This window comes from Equus przewalskii, chromosome 10 (genome assembly GCF_037783145.1).
Source record: "Equus przewalskii isolate Varuska chromosome 10, EquPr2, whole genome shotgun sequence".
NCBI classification, from domain to species: Eukaryota; Metazoa; Chordata; class Mammalia; order Perissodactyla; family Equidae; genus Equus; species Equus przewalskii.
In genome coordinates this window covers 1205492-1226236 of record NC_091840.1, presented here as the reverse complement: position 1 = coordinate 1226236, position 20745 = coordinate 1205492, and the positions used below count along the sequence as shown (strand labels likewise).

At 56.9% G+C, this 20745-nt stretch overlaps 1 protein-coding gene and 2 long non-coding RNA genes across 3 annotated transcripts; 1 reads left to right on the top strand and 2 right to left on the bottom strand.

Annotated features, from left to right (window-relative positions):
• Positions 1-16: 16 nt before the first annotated feature.
• Positions 17-8300, top strand: LOC139073786 (uncharacterized). The gene is made up of 4 exons (XR_011522781.1): positions 17-149; positions 1644-1719; positions 5947-6429; positions 7686-8300. It is a non-coding gene; the product is annotated as an uncharacterized lncRNA (long non-coding RNA).
• On the bottom strand, positions 1662-4120 carry LOC103551108 (carbonyl reductase [NADPH] 2-like). The gene is given in 9 exon segments (XM_008520426.2): positions 1662-1997; positions 1999-2066; positions 2157-2274; positions 2514-2578; positions 2702-2801; positions 2913-2955; positions 3052-3206; positions 3319-3416; positions 3936-4120. Coding segments are annotated over 9 exon segments (738 nt in total). The 5' UTR covers positions 3991-4120; the 3' UTR covers positions 1662-1961.
• A 3985-nt stretch (positions 8301-12285) lies between the features above and the next one.
• Positions 12286-17104, bottom strand: LOC139073785 (uncharacterized). The gene is made up of 2 exons (XR_011522780.1): positions 16725-17104; positions 12286-13750 (listed from the first exon to the last, which is right to left on the bottom strand). It is a non-coding gene; the product is annotated as an uncharacterized lncRNA (long non-coding RNA).
• Between the last annotated feature and the right edge of the window lie 3641 nt (positions 17105-20745).

Below are 20745 nucleotides of genomic sequence, written 5' to 3'. Positions count from 1 at the left end.
CTGCCTGCTCACCTGTAGTGCCCAGAGGGAAGAGTTTGATCGGCCATAGAAGCCTGAAGGAGAGGCCGTGGCGACAAAGGGCCCCTTTAGCCTCCAAGGAGTTGAGCCCAAAGTCAGCCCTGCCAGCCCGCAGGAGGCCACCAGCACTTGTAAGAACTTGGAGAGGACAGGAAGGGATAGGATTGGGGTCATCGAGGTACATGGTGGCCAGCAAGAGCGAGCTCTGCTTCCTGAGGCTTCAGGGTCAGTCACAGATGTACTTGTGCCCGCGTGCACACAGGCACCCCGGAAAAGCTGTTTTCTTCTGTGGGTCATGATGGGAAAGTCTAGGACCACTGTCCCAAGGACCTTCTGTGGCCAAGAGGAAGGAATGAGTGATTGCAGGGCCTTGGGATCACTGGAGCTTTGGGCCCAGATAGGGGGCTGTGACAGGCTCGATGTGAGCAGAGGCAGCAGGAGGCATAGGTTTGAGAAGCCCCTGAAGGATGGCCAAATGAGTCCTCCCCTGGTGGCCCCGAGGTGCAGCTCACAACTCCTGGCCGCCCAGCAAACCCTGCCTTCTGCTCCTGACCTTGGACCCTGCCTGCCAGAGGCCAAGCAAGGGACAGCCTCCAGCCTGTCCCTCCTGAAAGGCACATCTGTTTAGGTCCCTTCGGTGGCTTTCCCTTGCCCCGAGAATGGATCCAAATCCTTTCACTTGTCTTGTGGTCATCAGTGGGCGGCAGGCGTGCCCCGAGCCAGCCTCGGCCAAAACATTGCTCTGAGAGGCCCTGTGGGCTGGCAGGAAGTGCTCTCGGCATTCCCCACCCCACTCCACGCCCTGTGCTCTCCTGTCTAGCAGTACCAGGGCCCGGAGGGCCCCAACCCAACCCCTCAGCCCCTGCCCGCCTGCCCAGGGTTGGACACTGAGCTAGTCCAGCTGACTGACCAGCCACCTCAGCCCTCATAACACCCACACCCTGGCCTCCAAGATGGCACATACCACGTGGGGACCTGACCCAGGCAAGCACAGCTGGAACCCGGCAGGGCTGGCGAGACCCTCTGGCCACTCCAGCTGCAAGGCTGTTGTCCCCGGATTCAGGCCAAGGACAGTATTTAGAGCAGCAGCTGTGGATGCCTCCCCAGCTTGGGCTGCTGTCTCCTGGATGGTGTCGCGGGGGGCGGTGTGCCCAGAGGTGGGGCTGGGTTCCCTAGGGTTGGATAAACTAGAAGGGTACAGCCCCTTCCCGTCAGCCCGGGCTGAGCGCTGGGTTTCGTCTTCCCTAGGGATGGCCTAGGGAGGGCACGGGGCATCTCCCCGCAGCTCCGCAGATCCTCTGCTCTCTCCAATGGGCAGCAATCGACCGATGAGCCAGGATGCTGGGCTGAAGGGCTGGGCCAGAGTGTCAGGGGAGGGAAGGTGGCTGCAGGCCGCCCGCTGCCCTCAGTCCTCTGCCCTCTTCCTGGGGCTGCTTGGGTATTACAGGTTGGGGCATGGACATGAGGAATCTCCTCCTTGAGAAGGAATGCTGGCCCTTTAGCCAAAAGGTGGGCTCAGCGGTGGAATCCGATTGGCTTCAGGCTTGGCCCCCTCATTGCTTCATGGAAGGTAAAATGTGCACCCCGCCAATCCCGGACCGAACCCTCGTGGCTTGCCCCTCCAGAACCCTGGCATGTGCTGGTTCCCACAATGACCTCCGTTTATTTCGGCAAATGAACCGGAACACACCGGAGGACGTGGTGAGTGGGGATGACAAGGGCGGGGTCTCTGGCAGGGAGGGGGTGGATGCGGATGAGTGTGGCAGCTGCTGGTCTGCATGGCTGTGGGACGGGCAGAGGCGGCAGGGCGATGGTGGGGAGCATGGAGGTGGAGCGGGAGAGCTGCGAGCCCGTGGGGTGGGGCATGTGGGTGGAGCTGTGGTCCAGGCATGGGGCCTTGGCGCTGCAAGCGGGGTCCTGCTGGCCTCTGCGTGCAAGGCGCTCTAGGAGGCCAGGTACCCGCCGTCCACAAGGATGCCCAAAGCCGCTGGTGGAGGCGCTGAGGTCGCTGAGCAGGAAGAGGATGCTGTTGACCACGTCCTCCACCTCTGCAGCAGACGGTGGGCCGCGTCAGTGGGACTCAGCCCAGCTGCCCTGGGCACACCTGCCACCCCCCACACCCCCTGTGGCCCATCGACCTGCAAACTTCTGCAGTGGGTGACGCTCCTTCAGCTTGCGGAGGACCTCGGGGTCTGCCGTGACGTGCTTGCCCATGGCCGTCAGCACCACCGTGGGGTTCACGGAGTTCACCCGAATCTGGGGCCAAGGGCAGTGGACTAGTCCTGCCCCCACAGGCTTCAGTCCCCACCCCGTCCAGCTGAGCTTGCTCACTGTGAGGGGTCAACCCCTGACCCCACTGCCCAGAGCCTTGGGTGGGCCGCAGGACTGTCTCACCCCCCTGCCCCCATTTTCATTCTCCCAGCCCGCAACCTTGACCTCCAGGACCAAGCCCCACAGTCCCCAGCCCCCACACCCCCCAATGCTCCCATGCCTACTTTGTGTGGCCCCAGCTCCATGGCCATGGCTTTGGTCAGCATGGTCATTCCGCCCTTGGTGCAGCCTATGAGGGGAGAGCAGCACTGTGGACCCCTAGAGATTTAGGCTTCTTTGCCCAGAGGCCCAGCCCCAGAGCCCAGAGGCTCTGGCGTGGAATGGGGTGTACAGTCTGGGCCGAGGGACTCACTGTAGGCAGCTAGGTTGGGAAAGGTGACATGGGCCACCATGCTGGAGACATTAACGATGGAGCCAGGTACCCCACGGTCGATCATGCCCCGGGCCACGATCTGGAAGCAGAGTGGGAGAGGGGGCAGCCTGACCCCAGTGCACCCCCACCCGGGCTGTGTCAGCACTGGGCCATGTCAGCCCTGGGCCACACCCTCCCCCTGCTGGCTCACCTGGGAGACCTGGAACACAGAGCGCAGGTTCACATTGAAGGACCTGGGGGGAGAGCGGACAGTCAGCTGGACGTGGGCCACATCTGCCCCACATCCTCAGCAGCCCCCTCCCCAGCCCACCTGCTCTTCCACTCCCCACCTGTCAAAGACCTCCTTGGTGGTCTCCAGGAATGGATATGTCAGGGCCACGGCAGCGTTGTTCACCAGCAGGTCCACGGGGCCCACGCTGCCCAGCGCCCGCTCCGTGGCCTCCCAGTCACCCAGGTCCACACACACCGGTTCTACCCCAGGGCACTGTGAGGAGGCATTGGGCAGTGATGCTGGGGTGGGAGGTCGCAGCAGGCTCTTGAGGATCCCCAGGGGTGTGGGGGGCCGGCCGGGGCCATGGCGGGGCTTGGCGCCTCACCTCCTTGGAGAGGCTGACCAGGTCGGCGTTGGTGCGGCTCACAGCCACCACTCTGGCTCCCAAGGCATGCAGGACCTTCACAGTGTCCCGCCCGATCCCTACAGGCGTGCAGTGGGAGGCACATGGCCCCAAGCATCTGCATCAGGGCTGGGGGTGGGGGCTGCAGCTTTGCTGCTCAGGAAAGAGCAGTGGGAGGGTGCTGGCCAGGGGGTGATCGCCTGGGATTAAATGAGCGCCTGATCAGAGGCCTGCCAGCCAGCATCCAGTCAAGGGAGGCCCCAGAGGGTGGCTCCTTCCCACCGGGCCCAGGGAAGAGGCCTTGGCTGGGACCCCCATCTGCCCAGCCTGAGGCTGCGGGCTGCCCTCCATGGTGGTCTGGGGGGAGATCTTGCACTGAGCAGGGAGGGGCTAGTGTCCTGTCCCAACGGGGCCTGCTGGGTGGTGGGAAGCTGCCCAGACCCAGGTCCTAGGGCCGTGGGTGGGGGACAGTTGCTGATGGGGCCGGTTAGGACAGACACAAGGGACTCACAGACCTCAGTGTGGACCTGTGAGGCTTCGGGTCTGGCCAGCTTGCTCTCCACCTCAGGCCCCCGCCCCCATGCTCTGCTCACACTCACCTTTCCCTGCCCCTGTCACCAGGGCCTTCAGCCCATGGAAATTCAGCTGCATCATGCTGGCTCCACTCCTCTGTCCAGCGGGAGAGGAGGACCTGGAGGTTTTATAGACCTGGCTGGAGCAGGAATGTGTATGGGTCACCAAAGGACAAGAGGCGGGGCCCCCGGGCCAGGGTGGGGCATCAGTGCAATAGGAAGCTATTGCTTCCTGTTGGCACGAGCTGACTCCCCTGGAGGGGCCTCCCCTTTCCCCCACACTCCACAGGCTCTGGGCAGAGTCTCCATCCTGGGTTTGAAAAGAAATTAAAAATAAATCCTGGATTGAGGGACGTGCCACCTCTTGGCTGGCTGGGGACAGATGGCCTGGAGCTGGCCCGTGCAAGCCCTGGGCCCAGGGGCCCGGGCTGATGGCCAAGGCACACTGCGCCTTGCTTGAAGTTGGTCCCCTGCTCCCACCAACTTCAACCCCTTGATGGCCCCAGTGTGTAGGCCACTAAGTCCTGGCCATGCAAGCCTAGGTCTCTGCCCTCTGCCCACAGATGTGACCTCCCTGAGGCATCCTCCTCTCTCTCAGATTTCCAAATCTGTGGACTCTTCTGGGGAGAGGCAGGTAAAGAACTTAATACGTGCTCCTTCTTTGTGCCACTTAAAATGCCTGTGGATTCTGATGGTAATTCTATCCTGGGAAGGAGTCTGAGGGTGCATCCCAAGTGCCTCCCATCCTGTGTAACAGGTCTTGCAGGACCAGTGCCTCCTTGGAAGTCTGGGAGTCAGGTCAGGGCATGTGACACCTGCACCAGGCCCTCCAGGTGTGGCCCCAACAGGCAGGTGGGCCCCTGTTCCCTGTCCTCACTCAGAGTCAGAGTCCCCCATAGCCATTGGAAGTTCATTCTTAAGAGGGACTCGGTGCAGGCGGTGGAGGCGGACAACTGAGATCACCTCTGTGCATGAGAGAATCCCCCCGGAATGCACGCAGGAGGCACGCCTGGAAAGCTCCCTTGGGCAGCATGGGGCTGTCTCATCTGCAGTGTCAGCTGCGGGGTCTTCACAACATCCCCAGGACGGAGCACACCTGCTCCACCCCTGTCCTGAGCCCTGGGAGCTGACCTCCAGGTGGCTTGGGGGATAGGGACGTTCAGCAGCGGTGGCCTGGGGGGCAGCCCCCAGCCCCCTGCCCACCCCCTGCCTGATCTACTCACAGAGGTCCCTCTGGGTCGGGGGGCCTCCCAAGTACCCACCCCTTAACAGTCTCCCTACTTCCATCAACCTACACCCCGAATCAAACCCAGCGGTGCCTGCCCTGCTTCACCAAGGCCACCACTACACTCCAGACACATTGTCAAACGCTAGAGAGGATTTTCATTTAAAAATAATTCAGAATAAAAAAAAAACTCTTAAAAAAAAAAAAGGGGGGGCTGGCCCCGTGGCCGAGTGGTTAAGTTTGCGCACTCCACTGCAGACGGCCCCGTGTTTCGTTGGTTCGAATCCTGGGTGTGGACATGGCACTGCTCATCAAACCACGCTGAGGCAGCGTCCCACATGCCACAACTAGAAGGACCCACAACGAAGAAAATACAACTATGTACTGGGGGGCTTTGGGGAGCAAAAGGAAAAAAAAAAATCTTAAAAAAACAAATTCAGAGTTGCAATGATAGTAGAAGTTATTTTCCTCTGAACCAGAGAGTAATTTGCAAAACTAGCACCCCAGAACCCCCAAACAGCTTAGTGTCTGTTCCCTGCACAACCACAACACACACAACACGTACAATGCCACGCCACTGTCATAGTCCTTAGATCAACACCATGTGTCCTGACCATGTGATGCTCAGCCCCTATTCAGGTTTCATAAGGTGTCCCAATGGTGTTCTTTAAAAAAACAGCTTTATTGCTATGTAATTGATATCCACTAAACTGCACGTGTTTATTGTATACAATTTGGAGAGTTTGAACACATGCATTTACCCGTGAAACATCACCACAATCAAGGTCATAAACATATCCATTGCCTCCACAGGTTTCCTCAGCTCTGTTGGCTTTTGTTGGCAGTGACAGTGCATAAGCTGAAATCTGGCCCTTCTCCTGGGCTTGCAGGGTACGGTGCAGAGTGTGGCTCTGGGCACCGTGCTGTTCAGCAGGTCTCTGGAACTTACTCGTCGTGCACAACTGGAACTCCCCATTTCAGTTCTTCCCAGTGAAAGAGTGCAGTCCAGGGTCACGTGTTGTCCTTGGATGTCCCGCCTCCCTAGTCTGTCTCTCTCTGGAGCACTCAGTCGCTGCATCAGCCTTCCAGGCATTAAAAGAAGTGGCTGCCCCAGCTTCGCTTCTCAAGTTTCTGGTGAAATGTCTCCTGTGTTCCACACCAGCTCGGAACTATGCAGCGAAAGGGGTTCTGGCACTCTGGGTTCAGCCTCGTGCGACGTACCTGGGCCCAAGACAAATCTGCCACAGGCCATTGAACTGAGCTTCCAAGGAAAGCCAACAGCAGAATCTGCCTAACGTAAGTCAACCAACAGCACACGACCAAACACATGCTACCCTCTCCCCAAAAGATGGCATGACGCCCCTTATCTATCTCTGGTTGATGTTCATTCCTCTTCCAACTGAGTCGTACGCCCTTTAGGTATCCTGTGTAGGGGAGGAAGACATCTCCTTTACCGGCTGTGGGTTATTCTGGCCGGTGAACGAATTACATTCACATGATGCAGAGTAACAGGAGAAAATCGAACAAAGCTTTATAACACGTGTACATGGGACAGCCTCAGGCAATCTGAGCAACTAGCCAAAATGGCTGAAGCCAGCACCTTAAATATCATCTTCAGCTAAAGACAAAGGAGGATGTTGGGGTGGGGGGAGTCAGTTACAGGAGGTTACCAGACAAGTACGGTAACCAAGAGTAAGATTATTATGCAGATTTAAGTCCTTGCCTTCCGCATTGATTTATCAAGACTTTCTAGAGATAAGGTCATCCCCACTTCTTCCTGGTTCACAGAGGGAGACACCTTTACAGATGGAGATTTCCCTTACAAATGTAAATGTCTCTTACCAAAGGGTAAGTAAATTCCACTTTTCAGAGTCTCATTCCCATCTGCAGTTTTCAAAAGTAACCAGCTCAAAATGATCCTCATGCCAAAGAGACATATCTTGGGGTGGCCAATTCCAGGCCCCCACACCTGCAACTTAAAAACTGAGAATGTTAGCCACTGTAAACACGTCTTATGGCAGATGGTGTGGGAACAAGAGGAGAGAAGAGAAAAAATTGGTTAACGTGTGCTCTTGATGTGGGCTCGGTGAGGCGAGGAGTCGAAAGAAAGATTTCTTGGACTCTCAAGGTCTGGTACTAGTGCTCTTTTGTTCAGAGAATAGCATGGGGACAGGACCCATGGGCAGTCCAGGGCTGCAGCATGGGGACAGGACCCATGGGCAGTGAAGAGTGGCAATATGCTGAGGGTTAGGCCTCAATTTATAAGGCATGGGTACGTGACTTATTTCTAAGAGACAAAGGAACGACGTAAAAAGTCGTTAAATGGAACCAGTGCAGGGGGGTCTGGTTATTGTGTGGTCGTATAACTTTAGACTGAATCGGGTCACATAGAGCAGCACGTAGGCCAGGACCCCTGCGACTTCTCTCCCTGGGGCAGCCTTGATCCACATCACTCTGGGAGATCAGATTTTGCCATTCCAAAATATGTCTCTTTGGTGTGATTATTATTATTATTTTTTTTGATTTTATTTTTTTCCTTTTTCTCCCCAAAGCCCCCTGGTACATAGTTGTATATTCTTCGTTGTGGGTTCTTCTAGTTGTGGCATGTGGGACGCTGCCTCAGCGTGGTTTGGTGAGCAGTGCCGTGTCCGCGCCCAGGATTTGAACCAACGAAACACTGGGCCGCCTGCAGCGGAGCGCGCGAACTTAACCACTCGGCCACGGGGCCAGCCCCTGGTGTGATTATTTTTAAGGTCAAAAGACTCAGGAAAAACTTTGACCTTCCCCCTGACTGCCTGAAGGTATTTAAGATGGACGGCCAGTCCCAGGAAGCAGTCATCACGGTGGATAACTGTAGTGTCGTATCAACTGGATGTGATAGACAGGGAGGAAGCTAGCAAGGCCCGTGTGGTCAAAGCCCTCTTCAGCTCCCATTCTCTTCCCAAGGCAGAGCAAACACTTGTTAACGAGCGTTTCTTTTCCACCTCCACGTGAATTGCCTTCCTCCCCTTTGAAGTCCCAAACCACTACTCCCAACACCCTCCTTTGTCTTTAGCAACGATGGTATTGAATGTGGTGGCGCGGGCCATGTTGGCGAGTCACTCAGTTTTCTTGGGTTTCTCCCATGCATACATTTTATTAAACTTTGCTTGATTTTCCCCTGTTAATCTGTCTCATGTTAACTTAATTCTGAGACCAGCCAGAAGAACCTAAAAGGTGGCAGAATACGCCTCCCTTGCCTACGTTATGCAAATCTATTTGTGTAAAAATAATGACGAAATTATCACAGCTCTCTTTTCTGCAGCGGGTCACATGGTCATAACTACTGTTTATCTTCTCCCACTCCTCCATGTTCCGTTGCTCTCAGGGGGTCAAGTTTCCTTGCCCAGTGGCTAAGATCTCTGCACGTCCAATATTTTGGTCACCACTTTGGCTCTGCTACCATTGTGTTAATCATGACCAATTTCTCTTTGGGGATTAAATGCCACCTGTTGGCCCTTGTCACCCTGGGATCCCCCTGGATCCCAGTGAATTCAGGAACCCCAGATCAATGGCAGCAGTTCCCGCTGAGAGTTCCGGCCTCCAGAAAAGAGCCTCTTTAGACCTCTTCAAGGATGCTGGGGCACCCATCATGAATTTATTTCTCTAAAGTGTGGTGAACATCCATCCTCTGGGCCCTCCGAGGGGGGTGAGCAGGCCCAACACTAACATTCCAATCTCTCTGTGCCTTTGGGGACCTTCCTCTGCAGGGTGCCTAGGAAGTTCTGGCCTTTTCAGTTCATTCAGAGTGGCCATATTTGGGTCCGGGTTTCAGTCCACCAACCAAGCACACTGGTGGAGCCCCTGAGCTGCTCGCACTCTCTCCCAGAATCAAGATCTCTGCTGAGTGAGCCCACGTCTCTCTTCGTCTTCGTGTGGCTTTCGGTTCCTTCCTCACTGGACCCAGCCCCTTAGGGTCCTTTCCACACAGATTCCTCCCCTCTTCTCTCGCTATAAATCAGCAAAACCGCACAGTTCTTCCAGTGTGCACCCCACGTCTCCACGGGTCACACTTTGTACTTCAGCCCCTGGGAGCTGCTGAAACTTAAGGGTCTAGAGCAGAGAGAGGCGGTGGGCCGTGTCCTCAGAAGGACCAGCCATTCCCTGCAAGACGACGCCCTCGGGAGAGGCCGCTATGGGTTCTTCAGGCAGAGGGACACTGAGCTCCTGGGCCGCGGCTGAAGGGCCCTTCTCCCGGGAAAAGGAGCTCAGCGGCGCTCCGTGGTTCAAAGCGTCCGCCCACCTGGCCGTGCCTGGCCCCAGGCCCCGTTCATTGCGGATTAATGCTGCAGGGTTAACGAGAGGAGCCTGCGGGGTGAGCAATGCGGTTTGCGGCGTTACTCAGGAGGAGGTTTTGAGTTTGGTTTTGGAAATCTTGGCCCTGCAACCACGCGGGATCGGCGCGCTTCCGAGGGTCACCCAGCCCCTTCCGGGTTCCTCCTGTGGCTCTCGGTCTGGGAATGTTCGTCCCCAATGTCCCCAGCGCCCTTAGCGCCCATTCCACTTGAGCCGGGGAGCGCCACCCACCCTGCGAGGCCGGCCCGCGGGATGGGAAATGCTGTGCAGAGCACAATCCGGCGGGTCCAGCAGGCGGGATGACCAGACTGCGTCCGGGCCTCCTCCACGCCCCGGCTGGCCACCGAGGGTGTCTCTGAGCCCAGGCCCCGGAGGCGGCGTAGGGGAGGGTGGCAAGGGCAAGGGCCCCGGGGCAGGAGGAGCCGAGAAGCCAACAGCCAGGGCTGCCAGGCCGACTGCTGCTGGGCCCAGGAGACAGGGCAGAGGGCCCAGGCCGCCTGAGGGCCTCACACAGCCTCCCACGCTCATATGCACACCACACGCCACCCCCACCACCACCACCACACACACCACACACACGGCAGACACCACAGACACCACCACACACAACACACACACCCCACACACAGCAGACACCAAAGACACCACCACACACCACACACACCACCACACACCACCACATACCACACACACCACCATGTACCACACGCACGGCAGACACCAAAGACACCATCACACACCACACACACCACACACACCACCACACACCACGCTCACGGCAGACACCACAGACACCACAGATATTCACATACCACACACATCACCACACACACCACACAGCAGACACCACAGACACACCACACACCACACACACCACACACATTACACATACCACCACATATCACACACACAGCAGACACCACAGACACCACATACACCACAGACACCACCACACACCACACACACGGCAGACACAACAGACACATCACACACCACACACACCACTACGTACCACACACACGGCAGACACCAAAGACACCACCACACACCACACACACCTCACACACCACCACATACCACACACCACCATGTACCACACACACGGCAGACACCACAGACACTACAGATATTCACACACCACACACACCACACAGCAGACACCACAGACACACCACACACATCAGACATACCACCACATATCACACACACAGCAGACACCACAGACACCACATACACCACACACACCACCACATATCACACACACCACAGACATTCACATGCAACACACACCACACGCATCACATACATTCACAAACCACACACATCAACACACCGCCACATACCACACACACTGCAGACACCACAGGCACCATAGATATTCACACACCACACACATCACCACACACACCACACACATCACACACAATCACAAACCAAACACACTACCACATACCACACTCACTGCAGATACCACAGACACACCACACACCACACACACCACCACATACCACACACGACACCAAACACACATACAACCACACACATACATGGAACATAGACACCACACATACCACACGCACATACACACACACAGACCACACATACACCATATGTACCACACACATCACACACATTCACAAACCACACACATCACCACATACTACACAAACCACACATTCACAAACCACACATATCACACACACCACACACACTACACACGTCACACAGCCCACCACACACCACACACACCAGCACATACCACACATACCACAGACTCCACAGACACCACAGACATTCACATACCACACACATCACACACATCACACATATCACACACACCACCACATACCACACACACAACATACAACACCAAACACACATATGGCCACAGACATACACGCAACACAGACACCACACACATTCCCACACCACCGACACCACCACAACACACACCATACACACTACACACCATATACACTACAGACACCACACATACCACAACACAACACACACCACACAAATACCACACCACACACATACCCCACAGATACCACACAAACACACCACACATCAAACACCACACGCATACCACACATACCACATGCACACCACATACCACACACACATTGCACACCACACTCACATACCACATACACAACACACCGTGGACACCATATACCACCATGCACCACAAACAGACACACCATCACACACCACACATAGTCGTATATACCATACACACCACACGCAATGCCACACACACTAGAACACAACATACAACACACACAGCACATCACACCACACACACCATTATACACCACACACACTCACACACAACACACACACACACACATGCCACACATGCACACACACAGTGACCCACACACACTAGAACACAACATACAACACACACAGCACATCACACCACACACACCATTATACACCACACACACTCACACACAACACACACACACACACATGCCACACATGCACACACACACAGTGACCCTCATACCTGCATTACTGACGGTTTTTCTACCCCTGAGATTCTGGGTTCTTCGTTCCCCGGAGTTGGCCTTCCTGAGGCTGCCCTCTGCCCTCTGGCCCCTGCAGGCCATCGAGGCTGTCTGCCCATGGATACGGCCCTGAGGCAAGAGGGTGAGGGCACTTCCACCCCCCCGCCCCCCTTACCGCCCCGCCCAAGGCCGGACAGAATCTGGAGGGGCATCCAACCCAGGATGAGGGCAGCCTGGAGAAGGGTTTGCCACGCCTGCCCCGGGGTGCAGCACTCTGTGGCCCCCTGACATGGGCTCGTCAGAGTCTCTTCCAAAGGAAAGTCCTCTGCTCCTCATTGAGCAACATGAGGAACCACCACGAGCCCAGCTTGTGCTGAGTGGTTGCGATGCACACGCGGAGCTGCCCACGCCACACAGGGAAAGGGACAAAGGAGCAGGCCACAAGAAGTATGGCTGGAGCTGTGACGGGGCCGCCCCTGCTGTGAGCCCCTAACTGGACTGGGGTCAGGAGCAGGTGTCCATGTATGTCATGAGTCTGCTTGGCAAAACCCCAGCCGTGTTGCATCAGGGTTGCCGTGAAGAATGAGCTGCCCAGACAGGTCTGGCCCCTGCCTCGACCCCTGGAAGAGGAGCTCCAGGCCCCTGCCTGCCGGGAGCACCTTGGTTTGCCTGGGGCCTTGGCCACCTGATAGTCAGAGTATTTATGCCGCAGCTTGGGGACACACTGTGTCGGTTCTGACCTCTGGAAAGAGCTGGAGTCTTAAGGTCACGAGCAGGAGGTGACAAAGCCCCAATAAAAACTCTGGATGTCAAAGGTTGGGGCAAGCTTCGCTGGTTGGCAACACTCCATGTGTGTGGTCACACCTCAGGAGTCCGTGGGGAGAGACAGCCCAAAGCCGTGTTTGGCCTCTCACAGTTTCCACCCTCTGCGTCTCTTCCTTTGGCTGATTTTCTATATCCTTTTGCTGTAATAAATCTGTCATTGTAAGGAGGGCACTTTCCTGAGTTCTGTGGGTCTTTGTAGAGAATTATGGAAGCTGAGGGTGGCTGTGGGATCCCCTGAGTTCGTAGCCAGCTGGTCTGCAGTGAGGGTGGTCCTTGGGACCCCCAGGCTCGTGGCTGGTGTCTGCAGTGAGGGCGGTCTTGTGGAAACTGCTCGCTCAGATTGGGGTTTGCTGAGCTCCTTGGCAGTAGGCCATGCTCTTCTGGGATAACAAACCCCACAATCTCAGTGGATTAATGTAGCGAAAACTCTCAAACTCAAGCCAGAGGCCCAGGGTCAGCCACTCAGGGACGCAGGCTGGTGGAGGTGCCACCATCTTGTAGCCACAGCATCTGGAACTTGGACATCACAGGAGGCAGCCGTCGAGCCTGCAACTGCTCTTGGCAGCTTGGGCCTGGAAGTGACACGCGTTAGTCCCACCCACAGCCCATGGGCAGGACGAGTCTTGTGGTCTCCCCTACACTTAGAGCGGCTGGAGCAGGGCAGGGAGCAGAGGAACCTTAGGCAGGCACTAATGTTTCCTCCACACCTGCTCAATCCAACTCCTCCTGTCCCGATAGCTTAAAGAGTTACTTAGGTTGCCAGTCACTTGTTGCTTAAGTATCTTAAAAAGCTATTTAACAAATGCCGTCAGCGTTCCACAGTTTTAACAATTGCCGTCAGTGCTCAATACTTCCTCAAAGTCACTTTTCAGGAGGATATGCAGCTCCCCTTCGGCTTGAACCAGCTCAGACCCGTTCAAACCACACTGCAGGAGTGACGCCTGTGCAGAAGAGTGGAAAGTACAGGAAAGTACCCTTTACTCCGTTAAAATATTAGCAACGCCGCCCCAGGAGGCCCTAAAGTCCTGTTAACATAAGATGCGGTGTACGTGGAGACATGTGTCTGACCTGTGCATGTGCCAGCCTGTGACCGCCACTGCGTGGAAGGACAAAACTGCCTTCTTGCATATTCATTCTGAACCCCAAATCAAAGGCGTCCTCTCTCCTTGTGAGGGGAGCCACAGCCTTGTGAAATCCTTCCCTGTGGTCTCCATTTTATTGGCTGCGTGTTTTATACGAAATTCTGCATCTACTAGTAGCAACTACTTCCCGTGTACTTTGATTAACTCACCAAGGAGTGGACTCACTTGGGTCCAGTGAAACTCCTATCGTTTGTAGGCCGAGAAAACACGCAGGTGACCACCCCAGACACGCCCACAAACTGCATGGCCCTCTGAGCTTCCTGGGATTGCCCACATTGCCCAGTCCTTCACTTGACCATGTGGCTTTCTCACCTCCCGTTCTCTGCCGACACTTGACACCACGCTCCTAGCTCCTAGCTGATGGCCTGCCTCCCCCAGCACCTGCCGCCCAGCGCTGCCCAACCCTACCCTCCTGGCACACCCCAGCATTCTGTTCCCAGCCCCATCCCCTCTTGAAGGCCAGCTCCCCGGGGAGGGAGCCGCTCCACCCTACATGGTTAATGCCGCCTCCCAAGGAGCCGGTCCCTTCCACACCAACAATGAGTTGCTATTTTCTCTTCTTAAACAAACCAGCAGAAAAGCAAAACCTGCACCAGCTACCACACACGTTCCCTCGTTTCAGAACTCCTCGAGAGAGAAGCTTTGCTCACCACCTCCTTCCTCCCAAAATCCACTTGAATGGCGCTGCCACCCCTTCACCAGACTGCTCCTTGTAGCCACTCCCAGTCGTCGCTCCCAGGCCCCGCTGATCTGCATCCTTTCTCAGCTGGTTGTTCCACTTGGCACCACTGCCCACCAGCTCCTGGTCCCTCCTGCTCCAGAGTGATCAGCTTCAGGCTCTCTTTCCCTCAAGGCTCCCCAGGGGCTCCAGGGGAACAGCCTTCCTGCCTCTCCCAGTTCTTGGTGGCTCTGAGCATCACTTGGTTTTTGGCCACATCACTCCTGTGTCTGCTCCTCCTCACGTGGCCATCTCCTCTGTACCTGTCTGCATCTCCTCTTCTGTGTCATAAGGAAATTTGTCACTGGATTTAGGTCCCAGTCCAATCCGGGAGGACCTCCTCTCAAGCTCCTTAACTCAATCACATGTGCAAAGTCTCTTTTTCCAAATAAGATCGCATCCACAGGGTCTGGGGGTTGGGACGTGGACTTCTCTTTAGGTCCTCAATAAGCCACCGCCTTGGCTTATTTCTCTTTTGGGGTTCTCCCGCCATGAGCACAGCCCGAGGGCCAGGCACTGCCAGACGCTGGGTGAGGGTGGCAGGTGCAGGAGGTGAAGGGCCTTGTCCACTCTCATGAGCTGGTCAGCACAGAGTTGGCCCGTGCCCAGCCACCGGCCAAGAGCCAGCCTGAGCTAGAAGGCGGCCTCAGTGGAGAGCTGACCAGGCGCAGCACCCCCTCTGGGGTTTACTCAGAGGTAGCTGATGGAGGGTGGGGGTGCAGTGCTGAGGCAAGGACCCTGCCCAACCTGGGATCTGCCGCCCTGGAGAGGGGCTGCTGTGGGCAGGGGCTGCTGGCACACACTTGCACATGCGCTTGTGTGCACATGCAGGCACGCACACTTCTGGCCATGGGGACCTGACTTGGAGAGAAGCAGGATGGGGAGGACAGTGTGGGCAGTGTTCCCGTGGGGGCAGGGGGCTCTGGGAACCTGGGAGAGCAGAGGGCTGGAGTAAGAGGACCAGGGGCGCCCCAGGGTGGATGAGGTGGGGAGGGTCTGGCTTTCCAGGAAACCCTTGGGAAGTTTGAGGTGGGGACTGACAGCTTAGCCCTGCAGCACATGAGTGTGTGTGTGTGTGTGTGCGTGTGTGTGCGCGCACGTGTGCCTGCATGTGACGAAGGAGCAGGGGGCAGGCCTCTGATGCCCTGAGGGTGTCTGCACAGGAAAGGCCCGGGTTGGACATGAGTAAAGGTCCAGAGAAGCCTCTGGGTTCCTTCTCAAATTCCCTTCTTCAAGGCCCTCAGGAGGGGGGGAGGTTTCATTGTCTTTCTGTTTCTCCTGGTGAGGAGAGTGCCCTTGAGAAAACCTGCCTGAAACTGGACAGGGGCCAGGGTGCAAAGGGGACACTTGAGTGGGGTGGGGTGGGGATGAGGACCGAGCTGGCTGGGGTCCAAGGACGTGGGGCTCTGAGGGGAAGGCCCCTCCAAAGGGCCGATCCTTGGACACCTGCCAGGGAAGCCCGAGCTCCAGGCTGAGCTCGAGAGGGGCCACAGGGCCTCAGGGAGGACAGGGCGCCTGACAGGCCAGAGATGGGGGTGTGGGGCACCTGGGAAAGAGGGCCCCCCACAGTTCAGGTCACACCCTGCTGCCCAGGCTGGACAGTTTCTCCGAGGGAGGGCCGATGCCACCTAGAAATTTCCTTGTCTGAGAGGGTGGGCAGGGCCCAGTCCCGTGACTGTGTCCTCTGAACCTCCAGAATGTGGGCGGCAGGAGGTTCGCCGGCACAGTGTCTGTAAACCATCCTGCCTCCTGAACATGGGCGCCTGAGCTCGGAGCTGGGCGCTGCAGGGTGGCCGCCCTCCTGCTGTCCAGGCTGAACGAGGCGCTCCTCTGTGAGCCACAGCTGTCACCACCGCATGACTCAGCCCTCACCTGGGCCACAGTCATCGCCCCGTCGCTCCTGCTGCTCAGCTCAGAGCCTGCACTTGCCCAGACCCTTCCTCGTCCACCGCTGGCTGCCTGTGGCCACCAGGGCCCACTGGTTCTACTTCACAATCTGCCTGTGTCCTCACTGCCGTCTCCCAGAGGAGGTCTCTGGGCCTCCACTCTCCTCACCTGGATCGCACCTGCAGGTGCTTGCACGTCTCCTCACTGCCCTCTCCATGAAGCTGAAGCCGTGAGTCTCCTCGTGTCACCCGCAGGCCTCCATGCTGCTTGCCAAGTCGGCAGGTGGAGGCCTGAGCTGTCTCCCTGCTCGGCACCTGCCTGCTCTGCTCTTTGCTCCCTCTGCTTTCTTGGCTTCTGGGCCCCGCAGCGTGTCAGCGCCTTTGAGCGTCTTCCCTCTGGGCTTCTGTGCCCCTGGGGTGGCTCTCAGCCCCTCCATCCCCTCTCTCACTCACGCTCTCTCTGCCTCAGGGTAGCCTGGAACCCCTGGGGCCAGGGGCACTCTCTCTGTCACCATTTCCCTAGCACACAGCAGAGTGTGCTTCCAACATGTGTTTGCAGAGTGAATCAGCAAATTAATGACACACGCCCCAAATCAATGGGGGTGGCCAATCTGTGGCTACAAAGAATACCAGTCACGGCCTGTGCCTGCACTGGGAGCTCATAGTCAAGCAGGTGGGTAAGATCAAGTGCAGGAGCATGAGTTCAGATAACAGCAGTTGGGGCCGGCCCACTGGCACAACGGTTAAGCTCGCACGTTCCGCTTCTCAGCAGACCGGGGTTCGCCGGTTCGGATCCCAGGTGCGGACATGGCACCGCTTGGCAAAAGCCATGCTGTGGTAGGTGTCCCACGTGTAAAGTAGAGGAAGATGGGCACCGATGTAAGCTCAGGGCCAGTCTTCCTCAGCAAAAAGAGGAGGATTGGTTAGCTCAGGGCTAATCTCCCTCAAAAAAAAAAAAAAAAGAGAAGAGCAGTGAAGACTTTCACCCCTACGCCTGGCCCGTGTCCAAGTTGGGTAGGTGTGGCTTTATCGCAGTCAATAGGACTGTTATCAAGAAAGCACCACTGACAGTAAACCCTCCTAGACACAGGGGCTATGAACCCCTAAGTGGAGATGAACAGTACATGGACCGCGCAGAGAGCGTCAGCCAGAGGCAGCACGGGAGCGGCTTCCTGGAGGAGGCCAGAGGCAGGTGTGGCTGAGAGAGAAGAGGTAAGAGGACCCTGGGAAGGAGAGACAACCTGTTCAGGTCACTGGACACCTGTCACCATTCCCCTTTCACCACTCGTGTGTGCAGGCACGCAGAGGCACAGACCAATCTGAGCACATGCTCAGGTGTGCATGTGGCGGCACATGGGCACAAATATGCACACACACAGGGAGACACAGGGACTCACATAGGCATAGGCACATGGAAGCACACACATAGGAACACGTGTGCACACCCACACAGGCACACAGGACTGTGCACGCATGGGCACATGCATGCATACACACGGGCAAACAAGGCACACGAAGGCACCAGCACACACATGTGGGTCCAATGCATCAATGCACCCACAGACACACGTGGATGTGCTCATGTGTGTACTCATGGGCCCTATGGACACTCACACATCTGAATGGCAGCTTGAAGATGAGCCTGCATGTCGGCAGGTTCCACCTTGATGCTGGGCTGAGCCAGTAACCAGGCTTGGCCAATTCCTTGTCATTGCACTCAGGGTCGTCCTGCAGGGCAGTCACCCTAAGGAGGGGTCAGAGCCCTGGCTATCCCCGAAGCTGGTCACATGGACCAGATCTCAGGGGAGGGCAGCTGACGGCACATTGGTGTTGGTGATGGGCCCTGAGACGGCCGCTGCTCCCCGGGCTCTGCGTGGCTCCTGGACTCCCACTGGGTCAGATTTGCACCTGGTGCCAGGAGCTCTGCCCACCGCCAGAACCTTTGAACAGGACCACAGGTGGGGGCTGGGGAAAGGCTGGCCTCTGCGGGAAAGCAGCCAAGGGCCACCTCACTGGCATCTTTTGTTTTCTTTTGGACAAGGAAGGGATTGGAAAGACTGAAGACCTTCCAGCTCCATCTTCCCTGGACACTATGCTGGTCCTTCTGGCTTTCAGGCAATCCTTGTGTGGCTGGCAGCTGACAAGGCCCACTGTCCTGAGCTGACCATATGGGGGGCGGGGTTGTTCAGGTCAGGTCCTGCCCCCCGGGGCGTCTGAGCTCCCCACAGGGAGTGGGATCCAGTGCTCAGGAGCCCAGGGTGGGGCTTGCCTAAGGGGGTGTCTGTGATCTCAGGGCCAGGCCTTTCCTACCAGAGCACTCCTTCTTTAGAGGGACGTTCAAGCTCACAGGGGCCACCGAGACAGGGTTTCCTGCATGGTCTCCTTGGGGACCATGGAGCCAACACCTGCGCCCCACCTTCATTGAGCCGTGTGGGACACACTGCCCTGAGTGGACTGTGAGCCCCAAACCACAGCCTTTCCCACCCTTCCCATGTCGGCTTGTGGGTTCTGTGCTTCACCTGCAGCAGTGGGTCCCTACCGTGTCACCGGGGCCCAGAGTCTCAGAGGGGAGGGTGATGAGGAGGGGCTCAGGGCGTACGAGTCGCGGGGCCGAGCTCAGCACTGGCTGAGGGCGCTGGGAGTGGAGGGAAGATTCGCTTAAAGCTGAGGTCCGGGTCTTTTTCAGGCCCTTCCACCTTGCCTACATCTGCCATCTCCTGAAAGCCCCCGACCCCACTTTAGGGGGCTCTCTGCCCCCAGGATGCTGACTTCTTCATAGCTCAGCATCGGGGCTTTGAAGAGATGAGGGCCCGAGTTATTGGGCAGGAGTCCCTCTTCCTGGAGGCTCCTGGGTCTTGGGATCAGCACCTGCCCCCAGGAATGCTGACATCTTCTCTGGTGGGAAAAGGTCTGGGGACTGCTCCACCCCCTACAGAATGGGATTTACATGATTTACAAGGAATGGACTGAGAGAGGGCCTGCGGGCAGGTCTCCTTTGCCAGGAGACTGAGCTCTACCCTGTAGGGAAGCGCTCCTCCGAGGGGGTGCTGCAGAGTTTTGGGAGGCACAAAGCCTGAGTGGCTGAGTATAAGGCGATGCCACTGGGAAAATCTGCCCCAGCTGCTCCCAGAATAAGGCCTGCGTGGGCGGACAGGGTGTAGAGCGAGGGAGGGGGCATCAAGTATCCCGCCAGCAAGCTGCCTCCCTGGACCCCTCCCCCACAGTGGGTCACAGAGGCCCACACTCTTTGTGGGTCAGCAGCTCATGGGAGAGCGGACCCCAGCCTGCAGCCACAGGGCCCAATGCACTGATGGTCCTGCTATCGGGGCCGGGATGCCTTTCTGGGGGTGAGGAGCGTTTCTCCTCTGCAGGCCTGGTCACTGGGTCCTCAGTCTCTTCTGCTTGCTCCCCCCTTGTCCCCCAGTCTCTCTCAGTCCCATGGAGAGAATAGGCCCTTCCTCCAGCATAGCATTGACTCTAGGAAAGTCCCACAACCCCTTCGGGAGTTGGCCCTGCTCAGACGCATTTCCGTCTTCTTAGGCCCCTCGAGACCCTTCCCCCAGCTGGTGCTGGCTCTTGGGCCTGGTTCCAAAAGATCTTCCTGTGGAGACCGCCCCCCACGACCCTCCCTCACCATGTTGATTAGGAGAGGGTGGTTGCCCAGGGGCTACCCCTGACTGAGCTCTCAAAATGCAGGTGTTTGTCTCCTGTCCTCTTGAAAGACAGAACACTGACAACCACCTGCTGAATTTTGGGTGCAGCCCCAGAAGACACCCTCCCAAGCTGAGGCTCCCTCCACAGCTCCCCTTTTTCCTTCATTCCTCTTTTCTTTCTTTTTCTTCCCCTTACTACTCCTTCCAAAAACTATTTGCAGTCATTGACCGTCCTTCACATTTCATATCAGTTAGGCGTGCTTTCAGGGGCAAATAGCACGATTAAAGCTGGCTGAAACAACATGTTTATCTCATGGTGACACATGTGTAATAAGAACATGGCAGCAGAAACACCATCTCTCTCTACTCGCCCCCGCAGATGAACAGTGCTCACCAGACCCAGGCGCTTCTCCACATTTTCCAGCTTCCCTGGCTCTTATGGTGCCCGTGTGACTTCTTCAAGCCAGTGAAGTGCTGGAGAAGGAGTGTGTATCCCCTGTGGCCTCAGGTGCTGAGTATCGTGAGCACCTTCCTCAT